General features: G+C 46.4%; 2 protein-coding genes across 4 annotated transcripts in view; one reads left to right on the forward strand and one right to left on the reverse strand.

Moving 5' to 3' along the window:
* Window positions 1–18,664, reverse strand: part of Atpaf2 (ATP synthase mitochondrial F1 complex assembly factor 2) — an 18,776-nt gene continuing 112 nt past the window's right edge. Inside the window, exons 2-9 of one of the 2 annotated variants that reach the window (XM_090349415.1) lie at window positions 17,590–17,759; window positions 7,982–8,026; window positions 7,618–7,763; window positions 5,525–5,622; window positions 4,133–4,213; window positions 2,301–2,413; window positions 1,786–1,901; window positions 1–493 (exon numbers count right to left, since the gene is read on the reverse strand). In XM_090349415.1, the coding sequence (XP_090205541.1) occupies window positions 356–493; window positions 1,786–1,901; window positions 2,301–2,413; window positions 4,133–4,213; window positions 5,525–5,622; window positions 7,618–7,763; window positions 7,982–8,026; window positions 17,590–17,722 (870 nt within the window). In that variant the 5' untranslated portion in view covers window positions 17,723–17,759 and the 3' untranslated portion in view covers window positions 1–355. Of the gene's footprint in view, window positions 494–1,785; window positions 1,902–2,300; window positions 2,414–4,132; window positions 4,214–5,524; window positions 5,623–7,617; window positions 7,764–7,981; window positions 8,027–17,589; window positions 17,889–18,664 lie in introns of those variants that run through there. The other variant, XM_090349416.1, reaches the window with a different exon arrangement.
* Window positions 17,898–18,664, forward strand: part of Gid4 (GID complex subunit 4 homolog) — a 22,686-nt gene continuing 21,919 nt past the window's right edge. Inside the window, exon 1 of one of the 2 annotated variants that reach the window (XM_090349414.1) lies at window positions 17,898–18,539. In XM_090349414.1, coding sequence (XP_090205540.1) covers window positions 18,021–18,539 — 519 coding nt within the window. In that variant the 5' untranslated portion in view covers window positions 17,898–18,020. The remainder of the gene's footprint in view (window positions 18,540–18,664) is intronic. The other variant, XM_090349413.1, reaches the window with a different exon arrangement.

Here is an 18,664-nt window from a genome sequence, read left to right on the forward strand (position 1 = left end):
TTTCCAGGGTAGAGTCATATTTAATAAAATCAAGAGTTGAAAAAAAGTCACTTGTACAACATATTCCTCTTACTTGCTGCTTGACCAGGCCAGGGACTCGTGGGTTGGAATCAGACTGACCTCCAGAAGCCATATTGTGGTTCACGAACATCTCAGGGCAATGCTGGGCAAGGCCTAGCCCCAAAGGCCATGGGTGCCTCACAGGCACAGGCCAGGGGAGCCCTCCTGTCCAAGGAAGTTCCCACATGTAAGCTGGGGAGCCCCACAGGTGAAGGGATCCCACGGTTAGGGAAGGCCAGACCAGGAGAGCTGTGGCTATGCAAGCTGTGTCCAGGCGGTATGTGTAACACAGAGTTCATTCCTTCAGGAGCTTGTGCTTGACTGTGGTGCTCTCTGAGCAGAGGTGGACAAAAAGGGTGCCAGCAGCGGTGCGGGCACGCAACTCCTGCAGTTCATAGTCGTGGGCCCACTCAATGTTACCCCATTTCTGGATCTGAGAGGACAAAACAAGTTGTTGGGTACATTGTCTGATCTGGCAGCCTCTCAGCTGGAACCATGTTTCATTCTTTTTGCTAGGCTCAAGGACAAATAGGCCCCACCTAGCCAAAACATATGAGACAACTGTTGGAGGCAACAAGTGAGACCACCCAGCTGGCCAGAGAGGTGCTTGTACTCTCTGGTGTATGTTTGTAGAAGTACATTCAGGCCCAGGACCCAGAGCTACCCACTGCTGGTTAGGCATTGGGTACCAGAACCAAGCATGTCTCCTCTGAGGGAGCCTGCCCAATGTGTTAGTCCTTATCCCACACTTCTTCCCAATAGAAGTCAGTGTGAGGCAGCCTGCAAACTGTCCATCCTCTCTCAGACACATCACCATGCAAGGATGCAAGTGCTATCGAAGGTGGTGGTATGAATAAATGAAGGCAGGGGGTTGGCATTTGCCCAAGCAGAAGAATATTCCAAAAAGGTGGAATTTTTTTGTTGTTTGAAAAAAAAATCATACTAGGGATCAACTCATAATAGCAATTAACTTTTTGAAGTTGCAGGAATCACCACATCTACAACAAAAAGATAAAAAGGAACAACATAGTTTTCAGAGTTTAAAAAAAATGCAGCTGAGGGAGGGGCGGGGAGTATGGCCTAGTGGTAGATTGCTTGCCCTATCATGCATGAAGCCTTGGGTTTGATTCCCGGTACCACATACACAGAAAAAGCCAGAGTGGTGCTGTGGCTTTGAGAACGCCCAAGGACAGTGCCCAGGCTCTGAGCTCAAGCCCAGGACTCACAAAACAAAAACAAAAACAAAAAAAAAAAAACAAAAACTGATAGCATAGCAAACCTTCATTCAAACCTACTACTAAAGCAAAGCTTGTACACAAACAACAGCTATCCCTCTGCTTCTCTGCCAGTCAAATGAAATGTGAGGATATGAACACCTAGGTGACGAGTACAGACAGACTTCTGTATCCCCAGCAGGCCTGTTCTACCAGGTCATAAAAGTCAAGTGCAGAGTGAGGCTTGATCCTAGTCACCCTGACCTGATTTAGAAACTCTAGCTGGTGTATTAGCTTTTTTTTTCTTGTGGTGCTGCTGATGAAACCCAGAGCCTCAAGCATGCTAGTCAAATGCTATATTCTTGAGCTGTAACCCCAACCCTGACAATACTTTTATTGTTCCTTAGTTTGTTTCTACGTGCACATGGAACTAATGAAGGTAGATTCATCACAGCCCCCACACCTGTAAATTAGGAAGAATTGAGCCAAGGACCTAAGATTGGCATCTCACCTGGTACTCCTCCTCCAGGCGTGACAGCAGCACGGCCTGCTCCACTGTGAGGTGCAGGTCAATCAGGCCCAAGGTCAGCACCATGGACTTGAGCTGGGCCACTACAAACTCAATCCCTGCAGAAACACAAGCCACATGCAACAACCTCATAAGTTCCTGCACAGTGAATAGGAGGGTAGGGCAAAGACCCACTAGGGGCTTGCTCTACTCTCCTAGAAGGTTTTCTTTGAGTGACATGGCTCTGTACTTCCCTAGGTGGAACATTACCTGAACCCCACTGATTTGAGCCTTTTCCCAAGTCCCCACCGGTGATACCTCACAAAATGGGTACATGACCCTAGTCAGGCCAAGGAGTTACAAATTTGTCACTTGCTGAAAAGGAAAAACTCAATTTTCTGTTCTAAAGTCTGATCCTGAGTGTGAGTGAAAGAGCTGGCATTAGAGCCAGCTAGTCTCTATGTACAGAGTGCCTCATCAGGGGACAAGCCCCAGGCCTGTGGAAGCTCAATGCTTACCTTGTAGGGCCCACATGTTGTAAGATGCCAAGTGGTTGATGAGTAGCTCCCGAGTCTTGGCAGGGATGTTGGGTCCCATTATACTGGTAGAGGAGCCAATCTCCACTCCGTACCTGAAAGGAAAGACTTTGGCATGTTCATGGCATTCTGTGTTCCAAGAGCAGCCCAGTTTTTGACTAGAAGCAAAAACTTGAAGATAGCATGTGTCCAAGGGACTGCCCCTGGGGAGATGCTGGGAACAGCTGCCACTGGTCAGTAGCCACCAGTCTAACCAACCCCTAAAATCCAGATGAAACTGCCCTAAATAAAGGCATAGTGCTCAGTCCTGTAAAGAATACCTGTCTGAAGTGCAGTCACTTACTCAGAATCCCTACCAAGAGTGGATAACCTGCTTTTTAAAATACTTTCAGCTAGGTGCTAGTGACTCGTGTCTACGATCCTAGCTACTTAGGAGACTGAACTCTGAGGATTGAGTTTGAAGCCAGCCTGGGCAGGAAAATTTATGAGACACTATCTCCAATTAATCACAGAAAAAGCTGAAGTGGCCCTGTAGTGCAAGTGGTATAGTGCTAGCCTTGAGCAAAAGCTGCTTTAGGATAATGCCCAGGCCCAGAGTTCAAGGTCCAGGACTAGCAAAAGAAACATTTAAAAAATAAATAAAAATATTTTCCTGACCTTGGGGATTTAGCTCAGTGGAAGAGTACTTGTCTGGCAAGTGTGAGGCCCTGAGATCAGTCCTCAGCTGTGAAAAAAAACTGTACACACACACACATATATACATATATATACATATATATATATAAATTTCCCTGAAGACATGTTTATGCGTCCTAAATTAGTAATTTTTTCCAATATTTATCAAACCTCTGTAATTCACAAGATACTGGTTTTGATCTGTGATCTCTGGGATATGGGCTGGCTTCAAGAGAAGATACAGGGGCTGGAATCTGGCCTACCTAGTGGTAGAGTGCTTGCCTAGCATGTACGATGACCCAGGTTCAATTCCTCAGTATGACATACATAGAAAAAAGCCGGAAGTGGTGTTATGGCTCAAGCGGTAGAGCTCTAGCCTTGAGAAAGCCCAATGATAATGCTCAGGCCCTGAGTTCAAGCTTCAGGACTGCCAAAAAGAAAAAAGAAAAGAGAACATACATACTTAGCCAGGTACCAGTGGTTCATGCCTGTAATCCTAGCTACTCAGGAGGCCGAGATCTGAGGATCACGGTTCAAAGCCAGCATGGGCACAAATATCTGTGAGACTCTTATCTCCAATTAACCACCAGAAAACGAAGTGGTGCTGAGGCTCAAGTGGGAGAGCTATAGCCCTGAGCTGAAGAGCTCAGGGACAGCGCCCAGGTCCAGAGTTCAAGCCCCATGACTAAAAAAGACAAAAAAACCCAAAACATACTCAAGAAAAATCGTAACTATGAAGCTTGGGATGTAGCTAAGTAGTATAAACTATGTACTATGTGCTTACTGTAAGCTGGATTCAAATCACAGCACACATACACCTTAAAAAAAATAATAAAAAAGAATAGCCAAGTCAGACATTAGTGGCTCACGCCTCTAATCTTAGCTTCTCAAAAGCCTGAGATCTGAGAATCACAGTTCAAAGCTAGCCTGGGCAGGAAAGTCCATGGGACTCATCTCTAATTAACACCAGAAAACCAGAAGTAGAGCTGTGGCTAGACATGGCAAAGCATTAGCCTTAAGCAAAAAAGCTTAGGGACAGCCCCCAGGACCCAAGTTCAAGACCCATGACCAACAACACTGGCAGCCAGCATGCCCAATTCCACGCACATTCAGAGTTCTCTGCAGGCTATATATCTTACCTTTTCTCAGCCCACTCTATGATTGGATCCCACTCATTCTTTTGAAGTTCCACTAGTGTCTCTGGCTCTTCCACCCTGTAGCTAAGTCATTGTAAAAATCACCTTCATTAATAAAAAAGTACAATTCATTCAGGGACAGAAAACAAAATGGTAACAAGCAAAAACTTCCACCACCAACCAAGTGCCTCAAATTTTGTCTCCTAAAGCAAGTGTGGCCCTGAGGCCAAATCCCACACCTAAGGAAATTAGAAAATCTGGGGATGGAACCTGGTTATCTGCTCTAACAATTTCTCCAGGAGATTCTAATATGAGCTTGAGCTTGTGAACCTCTGCTTTAAATGCTTGCAGCACCATTATTACAGTGCCACTCTAAAACAGACCCAATCTAACAACCATATTCCAGAACCCATGCTCAGAGATATGGGTATTCCTGCCCTGGCTGCTCCCAAAACACCATGTTTCTGGCCACAGACAAGTACCAATATATTGACACTCCAGGAGCCCAGTCACCTCTTGGCTTAGACACCAGACCTGAGAGATAACCCGAGAGGCCAAGCAATGCCACTTGTTTTGACTAAGAGACAGTCGAGTCACTTAAAAGGGAGCCAAGCTGCAAAGCTTCACAGATGGGAATCCCAGGGGCACTATAGAAAGCTGAGCTTCTAGACACTGGAATGTGTAGGAAAGGTAAACTGGTCAAGCTTTCCTCCTCCTCCTCCTACCTCAAACCACAAGCGAAAGGTAGAACTGGCATCCCCTCTTTAGGCTTTCTTCCCCAGGGGTCTGGCCTTCCTTCACTTCTCATCAGGACCTTTGTCGAGTTTTTTGTCTAACCTTCCTTCCAGCAACTGATCCCATCACCGATCTCTAATTGACCTGTAGGCCACTCCCTTCCAGAGCATCTGGCTGATACCCTTTGTCATCCCTGGGGACTCTTGAGCACCAACTATAAGAATTGTTCCTTCAATATCACTATCTAATTAGCCAATAGCCAATGAATATTGAAACCAGGGGAGAATTCAGACCTGGAGGCCAGTCCGTATTGTTATCTGGAAACAACAGGACTGCCAATGTGCAAATGTGAGAATGTGACAATGGCAGAGTCAGGGTCAGATACCCTGCTGGGGCTGGCAAATGAGTCCTATGGTTCTGAAGCCTGCAGGAGCTATGCCTAAGTGACTATGCCCCTGTCCCCCAACCCCAGACCATGGAACACCATGTGCTCTAGGAGTCCTCCTTTGGGATCTGAAGAGTGGCTACATGCCAATGTCAAGCAGGCTGCCTTCCTTCTCTCTGGCTTCTTCCACTAGCAACTTTCTGGGCAAATGAGGCAAAATAGCCCAAGGGGTTCATTCAACCCATTGGAGGATTACTCCTCCAAATGCCAATTACCAGATGGTGTCAGTGTCCAGAAACTTCACAGCTGCCCGGATCAGCTGATCCTTGTTTCGCTGGGTTGGGTTGTCCAAGGATGTGTTGCACAATGTGGTCTGAATAAAAAGAAAGAAAGGGCCCTGTCATGACCTGTGGGGTTCAGGCAAAAGCCCTGCTTTCCAGAGGACATTGCAACTGACTCACAGTAAAACAACAGGGTGAGAAGAGGATAGCACCATAGGACTCTGGACTCAGGTGTCCTCACAGCCATAGCACACCTATGAAGACACACCTATGGGGTACACACACATCTATAGGGTATGCATGACAGTGGGCTCTGTGCCCACAGCGCTATGTATGCTTCTGTCGCAGGTTTTTTTTTTTTTTTTTTACTTATTTTCATGTTCGTTATTACCATGCACAGCTGCGTTTAATGTCATCCTCACAACAATACTTTGGAATAGATTCAATTATTGTGCCCATTTCAAAAATGTGGAAACTGAGGCCTAGAAAGGTGAAATACATATGCAGAATAGAATAAGAGTCATGTACCTGAAATCCTAAACGTTTAAGCAGCTGGTTCTCTTACCATCTTAGAATGCAAGAAAATAAATCACACGGGCGGGGGGAGAGGGGGGAGGGAGTATGGCCTACTGGTTTATGCCTAGCATGCACAAAGACCACATACATAGAAAAAGCTGGAAGTTGGGCCAGGAGTTTGGCCTAGTGGTAGAGTGCTTGCCTAGCACGCACAAATACCCAGGTTCAATTCCTCGGTACCACATACATAGAAAAAAAAAAAGAAAAAGCTGGAAGTGGTACTGTGGCTCAAGTGGTAGAGCTCTAGCCTTGAGAAAGCCCAAGGACAGTGCTCAGACCCTGAGTTCAAGCCCCAGGACTGCAAAAGAAAAAAAAATATTTTGGCCAGATGTGGTGGTGGCTCACACCTGTAATCCTAGCTACTTAGGAGGCTGAGATCTGAGGATTGAGGTACAAAGCCAGCCTGGGCACTAAAGACCATGAGACTCTTATCTCCAACTCACCATAGAAAAGGGAAAGTGGCACTATGGCTCAAGAGGTACAGTGGTAGCCTTGAGCTAAAGAGTTCAGGGACAGTGCCCAGGCCTAGAGTTCATGCCCCACAACCAAAAAACAAAAAAAAAAAAATTTCACTGGGATCAAGATAATTTTCTAGCTTTACCTTGAAAATAGGAAGTTTCTCAGCTCACTTAGTTTGTGGATCACCCTAATTTCATCAGCTAATCAAAGAGCAGGTGGCACCTCAAAAGCTGTGCTGTTCTGAGAAGGCCCACTTGAGTCTCTGTGTCAAGGGTGAATACAGCAATGATCCACATGAAAGTAGAAAGCTCAGTGCTGACTGAGCACCTGGCAGGACAGGGAACCATGCTGAGAGCTTTCCATGTGTCACCTCACTCAACCCTGACCACAGCTCCATAAGGCAGCTAAGTTACCACCCAAGGCCACAATATGCAGGCTGCAGAGGCTAGACTCAGTCTGCCTGATTCCTGCTGTCCCCACTCTGTCCTAGCGCCTCAGAGAGCCACCTTTGTGTTGGGGACAAGGGAAGCAGAGCCCTATGAGGCACCCTGGTTCCTGGATCCAACCAAAATTTACTGAGAGCCATCTAAACTTCCTGCTGGGGTTGCTAAGTAACAGATATAGTTGTTCACCAGGCAGAAGAGACAGATATAAATGTGTAATCATAAAACAGCTCATTACAGATTGTCTAAGTGCTGACCGAACAAATGACCAACTGTTAAAGTCAAAACTAAGAAAGCTGGGCAGTCAGCAAAGGTGACATATGTCCTGAGACCAGAGCAGGAGTCAGTTATGCAGGACAATGGCCCTAGCAGAGGGACCTGCAGGTAAAAGAGCTCTAGGTCAGACAGGGAAAGAGCTTGGCCTGTTCAATGCCTAGAGCTGGTGAATGTGGCTGCAACCCAGGCAGACAGGATCCACCCTCCCACCCAACACACACACATACATACCATTCCTTGCCACATTTTGGTAAAGAGTCTAAAAATTTCTGCCAGGCAATCTAGCCCCACTGGCAGGTATCAGGGTTTAAGTGTGCATAAGGAACTTGTTACCAGGTGCATGGTGTAGAACTTAATGGTGTCCTGCTGGGAGTCCCATTCAGTGGCCACAGCAATGGCTAGTGCTTCACTGGGGACTGTAAAGAGCTTGGCTTGAGGAGTCTTCAGCTTCCTGTGGTCCAGGTTTATCTCAAAGCCACCTTGAAAGATCAAATACAAAATTCTCAGACTGTGAAGTGGAATCAAGTGACCATTCCTATATTTAGCCCCTTGAATTGGTGCACACAGACAATATCTGACAAAAGTGTCAAAGATAATCCCACTACTGGACTGGCTGGAGATGAAACATGTGTCCAACCATTCACAAAACAAAAAAAACAAAAACAAAAAAAAGTAGTCCAAAATTTCAGGCACTCACCTTCACCCTGTGTGATGCTGACATTCTGATAAAACCTCTTCCTTTCTGCAAGACAGATTTTTTTTAAAATTTTTTTTTAAAGAGAGGCAGTTTAAAGAAGCATAGAGAGGCTCAGGAGGCGACAAGTCCAGCTTGCATCATTACTGCTAATGCTGATTGATTGGCTTGATTTTCACATCACCATTCAAGTATACAGCATAATCAACAGCCTCTGATTAAAGCTGGGGGAAGGGAATATCTGCTCTCCAGGGACTTAGAAGGAACAGGACTGATAGTTCTGGAGCCAGGGGCAAGTCTGGTCAGGAGCAGACTGTGACCTGAGGATTTCCCACACTACCCACTTTAACATCTAAGCATGTCCACCTCCCCTCCCAAGCCAGCACAACATACCAAATCTAAATTAGGTGTCTAAATAGAGGAGAGCTAGAGCCTATGTTCAGTCAAGTCTCTGATGCCTCTCAGAAGGGTAAGTATAAAACTTGTTTGCCTCTGTGTGTGTGTGTGTGTGTGTGTGTGTGTGTGTGTGTGTGTGTGTGCGCACGCATGATATCCAGGCAGAAAATAAAGCTCTCCCAGGAGAATTTCCCTTCCTCTCTCTCCAATTAATTAACCTAATTAACTAGCTTGTGTATTCAATGGGAACTCTAAATATTTCCTTCAGGAAGGGGAAAAATGGACTAGGGGCTTAGCTCAAGTAGTAGAGTGCTTGCCTGGCAAATGCATGGCCTTGGGTTCAATTCCCAGTACTGGGGGTTTAAAAAAGGAGGGAGAGTGATAATCTATGTCCTGATGTTTTCTTTCCTTTTCTGTGGGTCATGGGGCTTGAACTCACCTGGACGCTGTCCCTGAGATCTTCAGGTCAAGGCTACCACCCTAACCCTGGGCACTGTCCCTGAGCGCTTCAGCTCAAGGCTACCACCCTACCCTGAGCCAAGCTCCATTTTCCATTTTCTAGAGGTTAGAGATAAGTGTCTCAGGTCCTTTTGTGCCCAGGCTGGCTTTGAACCTTGATACTCAGATCTCAGCCTCCTGAGTAGCTAGGATTATAGGCCTGAGCCACTGCACCCGGCTCTAAACATATTTTTATGCTTTATATATTATATCACTCGCATAAACCTTACTTGCTATCATTAATGCTTAAAGCTAGGGGATTCATAAATATATTTCCCATAGTGCATTTTTAAAAAATACTAAGGCCCAAATTGTTTTCCCAAAGAACTACCTGTATACCTACTCTGTGCCTTGCACTATTCTAGTCACAGGATACAATAGTGAGTAAAAGAAATGTCTTGTCTTTGTAAAAAACAAAACAAAAACAACTTTTTTTTTTAAATGACCAGATCTGGTCTGAGATAATGTGAATTCACTACCTTTGTGTGAAATCATAACACCAATTCCATGACCCATTTGACACCAAACTAGGGTTCAACCACACTAGAGCTTTTCAATGTCCCTGATTTAACCTCCAATTGTAGTAGCAGTGGTGGGGGTGGGGGTGGGGGTGTCCTAGGGCTTGAAAGCAGGGCCTATGTGCTGTCCCTAAGCTTTTCTCCTTAAGCCTAGTACGCTACCTTTTTAAGCCACAGCTTTACTTCCAGTTTTCTGGTGGTTAGAGATACAAGTCTCATGGACTTTCCTGCCTGGTATGGCTTTGAATCATGATCCTCAGATCTCAGCCTCCTGAGTAGCTTGAATTACAGGCATGAGCCACCAAAGCTCAGCCCCCATTACATTTAAATGGCAATCAGATAAGGGTCAGAGATTTCCTTTTCTATCTCCTGTCCCGATGGAGGTAGTTAGGCCACATCTATTGTTTTGCTTCCTTTTTTTTTTTGTTTTGTTTTGTTTTTTTGCCAGTCCTGGGGCTTGAACTTAGGAGGACCTAGGCACTGTCCCTGAGCCTCTCTGTTCTCAAGGCTAGGGCTCTACCATTTGAGCCACAGCACCACTTCTGGCTTTTTCTGTGTATATGGTACTGAGGGACAGAACCCAAGGCTTCGTGCACACTAGGCATGCACTCTACCACACTCCTGGGCCACATCTATTGTCTTCTGTTCCAGTCAGGAAGTAGGAGAAACTATGCGCACTCTAACTCAACACTGTCTCCAGGACTGAAGCCTGCTTGTGACTCCTACCTGTAATCTTAGCTACTCAGGAGGCTGAGATCTGAGGATCGTGGTTCAAAGCCAGCCTGGGGAACACAAACAAAAGACAGTGAGACTCTTATCTCCAATTAATCACTAGAAAACAAGAAGTGGGCCTGAGGCTCAAGGGGTAGGGCAGTAGCCTTGAGCCCAGAGTTCAAGCCATATCACACACACACACACACACACACACACACACACACACACACACACACAAAAGATCCTCGAGTTCAGACTTTACAGACTGACTTGGTATATGGAAGTAGTTTCCAAAATAGAAAATTCTTGCATGAAGCTCCAGTCTTCAGAAAGTATACGTTTTCAAGGACTGGAAAGACATTCAGAATGAGAGACTGAAGGAGAGAAAGGCTGGACATGCCCAGAGAGGACCATTAGGTACAGAGATGCAGAGACTAGTTAAGTCTCAGTTAAAGAAAACAATGGGAACCAAGTAAAGGGTTCTCATAGACAAATAAGAATGTGATGTGGACAATTCATGTGGTGGAATCCATGAACCCCAACAATGTCACAAAGTCAGTAGTTGTAGGTCCTCAAAGGTCTGAGTTACATAAGACAAATCATGAAACTCTCATAGTCTCAGCAGATGTAGGGTTTGCTAACACCAACAGGAACACCATCTTTAAAAGAGAATCAGGAGGATCCATCCTGTAGGACTGGGGCTTATTTCGAGTATGAATCACTGCCTTTCAAAACATCTGTGGCAAAAATACTCAGTGTTTTTTTTTCAGAGACAGTTCTGAGAACCATACAGATGCAAAAAAAGGGATATGTGAAAGAGTGTTAATTTACACAGTTGGCTATAAGAAAACAGGCTATGTAAGCAGAGAACGGCTTCAAAAACCTGCCCATGTAAAGAGTGATGAACAGGAAATTAATGTCCTTTGGGCCTCTTTTTCTCATGTAGCTGCTTCAATTCCTGTAAAGAAGCAAACTGTTTGCTAGGTGTGGTCACTCATACCTATAATCCTAGCTACTCAGGAGGCGGAGATCTGAGGATTACGGTTCAAAGCCAACCCAGGCACTAAAGAACATGAGACTTTCATCTCCAATTTATCACTAGAAAACAGGAAATAGGGCTGTTGCTTAAGGGGTAGGGCAGTAGCCTTGAGCTGAAGAGCTCAGGGATAACACCCAGACCCAGAGTTCAAGCCCCATGACCTACACACACACACACACACACACACACACACACACACACACACACACAAAAAAAAAAACCCACAGTTTTCTCCTATAGTACTTCCTCTACAGTCCTCTTGTCCCAGTCTATACAGATTAGTGAGCAATCTTTTTTAAAAAATTGTTAAATTGTTATTATTATTAAGGAGTTGTATAAAGAGGTTACAATTCCGTAAGTTAAGGCATGAGTACAATGCTTCCTGCACAATGTCAGCCTTTCCTTCACTTTGCCCCATTTGGTAAGAGATCTTTTAATTAGGCACACTTTCCAGACTGACCTTCACTTTAGAAAGACTCCATGCCTCAGGAACTACAACTCCCACATATACCAAGAGGAAGTGCTCATCTCAAAAGCGACTCAATACCTTTATCTTTTAAAACAGTGCCACCTGGAGGGCCTAGAACCTCAAAGCTGAAATCCTAATAGGGCAGTGTTCTATGTCTAATCTTAGGGCAGCTCCAACCAATGGTTTTCAGGAATCAAAAACTTGCAACACAGGGGCTGAGAATGTGGCCTAGTGGTAGAGTGCTTGCTTAACATGCATGAAGCCCTGGGATCAATTCCTCAGCACCACATAAACAGAAAAGCCGGAAGTGGCACTGTAACTCAAGTAGTGGAATACTAACCTTGAGTAAAAAAAGCTCAGGGACAGTGCCCAGGTCCTGAGTTCAAGCCCGAAGAATGGGAAAAAAAAAATTTTTTTTTTTCAGTAAAGCTGGGAGCTGGTGCTCACACCTGTAATCCTAGCTACTTAGGAGGCTGAGATCTGAGGATTGCAGTTTCAAAGCTGACTCAGGCACAGAAATCCACATAAGACTCTTATTTCCATTTAACCACTCAAAACTGGAAGTATGGCTCAAGTGGTAGAACGCAAGCCTTGAGCACAAAGAGGCTCAAGGACAATGTCCAGGCCCTGAGGTCAAGCCCCTCAACTGACCCCCTCACACACTCCAGCAGTTGCCCAGTGGCTCACATCTATAATCCTAGCTACTCAGGAGGCCAAGATCTAAGGATCACTGTTCAAAGCCAGCCTGGGAGGACTCTAATGTCCAATTAATCACCAAAACTCTGGAAACAGAGCTGTGGCTCAACTGGTAGAGCACTTGCTTTGAGCAAAAAAAGCTCAAGAACAGCACCTAGGCTCTGAGTTCAAGTCCTAAGACTTGAGGAGGGGAGTAGGGAAAGGGGAAGGAAATATGTTTATGTATGCATAGATAATAAGCACATGAAAACATGCTTGACCATATGCAAGTCAAAATGACAATGAGACAGGTATGGAGGTTCACACCCATAATTGCAACACTCAGGAGGCCTAGCAGGAGGATTAGAAGTTCCAGACTAGCCTGAATCACACAGTGAGATCCTGTCAAACAAGCAAAAGAAAGCTCATGAGGTTATCTCTTCTTCACACCCTTTAGGATATCCATTTTTTTTAAAGGGGAGGTGGGGGGGCGCGGCAGGGGCAGAGAGGAAAGGCTAGGAGTTTGGCCTAGTGGTAGAGTGCTTGCCTAGCATGCAGGAAGACCCAGGTTCGATTCCTCGGTACAACATACATAGAAAAAAAAAGGCAGAAGTGGTGCTGAGGCTCAAGTGGTAGAGCTCTAGCCTTGAGAAAGTCCAAGGACAGTGCTCAGGCCCTGAGCTCAAGCCCAGGACTGGCAAAAAAAAAAAAAAAAAGACTACAAAGCTGGTCATGGTGGCTCATACCTGTAATCCTAGCTACACAGGATCACAGTTTAAAGCCAACTAAAGTTAAAGTCCAAGAGACTCTGATCGCTAATTAAACCCCTTGAAAACTGGAAGTGGTGCTGTGCGCCTCAAGGGATAGGGCAGTAGCCTTGAGCTGAAGATATCAAGGACAACACTCAAGCCCAGAGTTCAAGCCCCAGGACCATAAAAAAACAAAAAAACAAAACAAAAAAACCCCCTACATTAGCAAGTATTGGCAAAGATATGGAGAAATTAGAGTCCTTATACCTATGAGAAGAAATGCAAAATGATAAGACTCCTTAGGAAAGAGTCTAAAAGTTAAAGGTATATATTCAAGAGAAAAACATAAAAGCCCCCACAAAAACTTGTGTATAAATGATTATAACAGGACTATTCATAAGAAAGCATTGAAACAACCCGTGTGTCCATCAATGGATAAATGGATTAGTAGAATGTTGTATATCTACACAACAGAATGTTACTTGACAAGAAGAAAAGAATGGAATACTGATATATGATACAACATGAAAAACTTCAGAAACATTGTTCGAGCCAGGCACTGGTAGCTCACACCAGTAGTCCTAGCTACTCAAGAGGCTGATATCTGAGGATTGTGGATTGAAGCCAGCCTAGGCAGGACAGTCTGTGAGATTGCTTATCACCAATAAACTACTCAAAAAAGCTCTAACTGGCACTGTAGCTCAAGTGGTAGAGCACTTGCCTTGAGCACAATGAGACTCAGGAATAGTACCTAAGCTCTGAGTTCAAGCCCAGGACTGGCAAAAATAAAAATCAAAACAAACAAATAAGATGATTGAGAAGGGGGGAAACAGGGACAAAAACATGAGAAGGGGTATCAATGTGCAAGAAGTAATGTACCCACTAACTGATGAATGTAACTATAACCCCTCTATACATTACCCTGACAATAAAAAAAAGACCAAATTCTATTTATAAAACAGAGAAATGTATAAAGAAGGAAGAAAAATAGTGGTTGTCTAGGGTTGGAAGGATAGAAGTAATAAGGCACAGAATATAGATTTTTTTTGGCATGATAAAAATATCTTAACATCGTAATGTACACCTCAGTGAATACACTAAAAAACTACTGAGTTTACACTAAATGCATAAGGCTGTTAATTCTTCCAGCTAAAATGTATAAATGCACTATTTTCCAAATTACTCTTCATCTAGAGTAGGAGTTGTTACACTGTTTTCTGCAGAGCCAGACAATATTCTATGGCTGTGTAAGCCATATGGTCTCTGCTGCAGCTATTCAATCCTGCTATTATAATGAAGACTGCCACGTAATATTAAAATGAATAAAGGTTGCTGTGTTCCAATAAAACTATTGCAAAAAATGGAGGATCTGCGTGCGGTGGCCTACGCCTATAATCCTAGCTACTCAGAAGGCTGAGATCTGAGGATTACCATTCAAAGCCAAAGCCAGCCCAGCAAGGAAGTCTAAGAGATTCTTATCTACAATTAAACACTAGAATAAACACTAGAAAACAGAAGTGGCACTGTGGCTCAAAGGGTAGGGTGGTAGTCTTGACCTGAAGAGCTCAGGGACAACACTCAGGCCCAGAGTTCAAGTCCTACAACTGAAAGACAAAAACAAAACAACAAAAATCCCCAGATCTGATGTATAGACTACATAAACCTCTCAATCCATACCACAAAACACATAATGCTTCTCATGTGGTAAAGACTCGAGATACAACCTTTTCCAGTTGGCAATTTGTAAACAGTAGAACAAGACTTCAAGCCTTGACTTCTTGGGTATTTTCCTTCAACCAGACACTGCTTTTTCAGAACACCTATGTGTATCTACAGGCAGTTGACCCTCAGACACAAAGGTACAAAACTGAAGGGTCATAGTAGCCTTACCCAGTTCTCTTTGCTGCATCATCAACTCTTCCACACCTCAGTGACCCCTCCCTAAACCATTCTTCTCTCTTTTTTTTTTTTTTTTTTTTTTGCCAGTCCTGGGTTTGAGCTCAGGACTTGAGCACTGTCCTTGAACTTTCTCAAGGCTAGAGCTCTACCACTTGAGCTTCAGCACCATTTCCGGCTTTTTTTCCTATGTATGTGGTACCAAGGAATTGAACCCAGGTCTTCGTGCATGCTAGGCCAAACTCCCAGCCCCCATTCCTCTCTTTTTGATGATCTTCTATGGTATAAGTTTTCCTAAGACGTAGATTTTCAATCTGCTTGCAACTAAAGTCTTCATTGAGAAGGACCTATTTGGGTTTAATCCTCCACACTTCAATACACAAAGCTCTCCCAATGTGTAAGGCTTTTGTGGAGCCCAGACCTGATTCTTTCATTCATTCTTTATTCCTTTCACTTCTGACTATTTACCATGTGCCAGGTACTCCTATTAACCTAAACTATAAATTGGTAGGTCTGCACTACAAAGAAAAAAAGATGACAGATCAAGTCCCAACCATGCAAAGCAAATAGCATCCATCACCTAAATGAACCCAAAGCTTTTGCCAACTTAATGAACTCCTGAATGTGTCCTTTTCCTTTCTGTTGTGCCTTCTGAGATATCCTTCCTTATTTTTTTTCCTTTTTTTCTGGAAATGAAGTCCCACTACGTTGCCCAGCCTGGATTCAACCTCCTTGGCTCAAGTGATCCTCCTTCTTGGGTAGCTGGGATTACAGGAGTGTACTATACCAAGCTTCCTTCTTTCTCTTTACTGGCTCTTCATTACCTTCCAGACCTTCATTTGGGTCCCCATAAGTGAAATCTCAGGTCTCTAGTACATCCAACATCCTTCTCCATTTGTTAAAAATATAGAACTTTATAGCCAGAAGGATCCTCATGGGTAATCTAGTGCTTCAACTCACTGAAAAATAAGGATATAGTGCATGCTCACAATCACAGTACCTCAGAGGTTCACCCAACACCACATTCAGATTAAGACTATGTCCATAATGCCAAATAGCCTATAGAGTTCTGAATTTCTTAAATTGGGCAATACCACAAGGATCTGTACCTTGCTGTCACCTCTGTACATGTAGATACTCAACCCTTTTTCTCATTACTCCATCTATTAAGCCCCAGCATTAATGCTCTTTCACTCAAAACCCTTCTAGGCCAAGCATGGCGAGATGATTCACACCTGTAATCCTAGCTACTCGGGAGGCTGAGATCTGAGGATTAAAGTTCAAAGACAGCTTGAGCACAAAAGGACCCGAAGACTCTTCTTTCCAATTAACCTCTAGAAATGGGAAGTGGGGCTTGGCTCAAGGGTAGGGTGGTAGCCTTGAGCTGAAGAGCTCAGGGACAACACCTAGGCCCAGGGTTAGGGTGGTACCCTTGAGCTGAAGAGCTCAGGGACAGCGCCCAGGCAGAGTTCAAGCCCTATAACCCCCCCCCAAAAAAACCCCTTTATATCACTGAATACCCACCCACACCGTGCCTGTCTCCATACTCCCCCCATTTTTTTTTTTTTTTTGCCAGTCCTGGGGCTTGAACTCAGCGCCTGGGCACTGTCCCTGAGTGCTCATGGCTAGCACTCTACTACTAGAGCCACAGCACCACTTTTTGTTTATGTGGTACTGAGGAATTGAACCTCCAGGGCTTCATGCATGCTAGGGCAAGCACTCTAACACCCCCAGCCTCCACTACTTCCTTTAGCACAGGACAGTATTCTGTTTACTCAGAATCATCTGTCTTGGTGACCACTGTGACTCTCTGCCCCCAGCACAGAAAATCTAAATGAATGGAGAGTGTCAATGCTTTTTTTTTTTTTTTTTGCCAGTCCTAGGGCTTAAAATCAGGGTCTGGGTGCTGTCCTTTGGCTTTCTCAAGGCCAGCAGCACTCTATCACTTATGCTGCAGTGCCATTTCTGGTGCTGTATATGTGGTACTGAGGAATCAAACCCAGGGTTTTGTGTATGCTGAGCAGACACTCTACTACTAAGCCATGCTCCTGGCCACTGATGACCCTCTTACCAGAAAGTCTCTCCCCAGCAGCAGTGAAAGAGCCACCAACTTCTAGGCCTTATCATGGTCAGAGGATGGATGGAGGGACAGTATCCATTCTCACTTAGAAAGTTCTAGAGAAGGTTAGGGTTGCTGTAGGGCAGTAGGACAGAGGGCTTGGAAATAAGCAGAGATGTGGGATGGAAGCCTGTAGTCCATCCCCTCTGTGCCAGGTTTTGTGCTAGGTGCTGGGGCCAGTTTTGCCCAGCACAAAGGTCAGGATCTGCTCTGTGTCCTTGGACGTCTTGATCCAGAGTCCAAACTGCCCAGTCTGAAAATAACAGAGACATCGGTCTCCCTTATTTAAAAAAACAAAACAAAAACCACCTATGATCCTTGAGAAAAGCCTTACGGGACAACGTCCATCGCCGTCTCACGCCCTGGCGGTGCCGTGGCCCCCTCGGGTCGCCCCTGCCTTGGTCTGGGCTTCGCTTTCCCATCTATAGAAGGGCTGGACTGGTCTGAACAACCCATGGGTCTGAACTTCGCCCAGGTCACCCCACTCTGCACGCAAGCCATCTTCTACTAACTTAGCCGGCCGGAGCCCTGACCTCACCTGTCGGCGGGACGTAGGCCCGGGCTGGAGGGTGGGGGGTTGGCCTCGGCCTCCCGGAGGCGGCTGGGTCCCCCGCAGGCCGGTTCAGGAGGCGGAACCCTGGGCACGGCGGCCGGAGCCAGCTCCTCCACATGGTGCCGGAGGGGCTGGGAGGACTCGCGGCGCGAAACCTGAAAGCCGGAAGTAGAGCAAGGGGATCGCTAAGCCGCGCGCGGCGGTTGTACGGAAACCTCTCACCGCCTCCCCAGACCCCCCCCCCATCAGCTTCCTATGGACGCCGCCATGTTCGGCATGACACCTTCGGCGCGCCGTCGCCTCCGGCGCCCTCAGTCAATCAGCATCACAAACGAGCTCGCCCCGCCCTCTCCACGCCGCGCTTCCCGGAAAGGAAAGACTACAAGTCCCAGAGGGCCGCTCGCGCGCTCCGCCACATGTTCTCCCTGCCCGCCAATGGGCGGAAGCGCCGCGTGAACCGGTTCCCGCCCCCCGGGCGCGCCCGAGCCAATCGGAAGGGGCGGTGTGTGTGTGCGAGGGCAAGTGGGAAGGGGGACCCAGCTCAGGACAGGGAGGCCCTGCTCACAGGTCCTGGGGTCCCGGTGGCGGCCCGAGCGCTCGGTGCGCAGGCAGCGGGCGGGTGGTCCCCACCCCCACCCGCGCGTGCGCGCCCGGCCCCTCCCTCCCCACCCTCCTCAGCTCCCGCGCGGCGGCGGCGGCGGTTCCTCTCCCCCTCCCCCCCAGCCCTGGCTCCGGGGGACCCCGCGATGCCGGTCCGCACCGAGTGTCCCCCGCCGGCCGGTGCCTCGGCTGCCTCCGCGGCCTCTCTCATCCCGCCACCGCCTATCAACACCCAGCAGCCCGGCGTGGCTACCAGCTTGCTCTACAGTGGCTCCAAGTTCCGCGGCCACCAGAAGAGCAAGGGGAACTCATACGACGTAGAGGTGGTGCTGCAGGTAAGCGTCGGGCCGGGTCGGGCCGGGCCGGGGCCCGAGGGCCTCCTCGCGGCGCTCACGGCTGTCACCCTCCCTGGGCTCCTCGAGCCCGCAGCCGCGGACCAGGCCCTCGTCTCCTGGGCCTC

This window comes from Megascapheus bottae, chromosome 17, assembly GCF_031878675.1.
Source record: "Megascapheus bottae isolate mThoBot1 chromosome 17, mThoBot2.hap1, whole genome shotgun sequence".
Taxonomy (NCBI): Eukaryota; Metazoa; Chordata; class Mammalia; order Rodentia; family Geomyidae; genus Megascapheus; species Megascapheus bottae.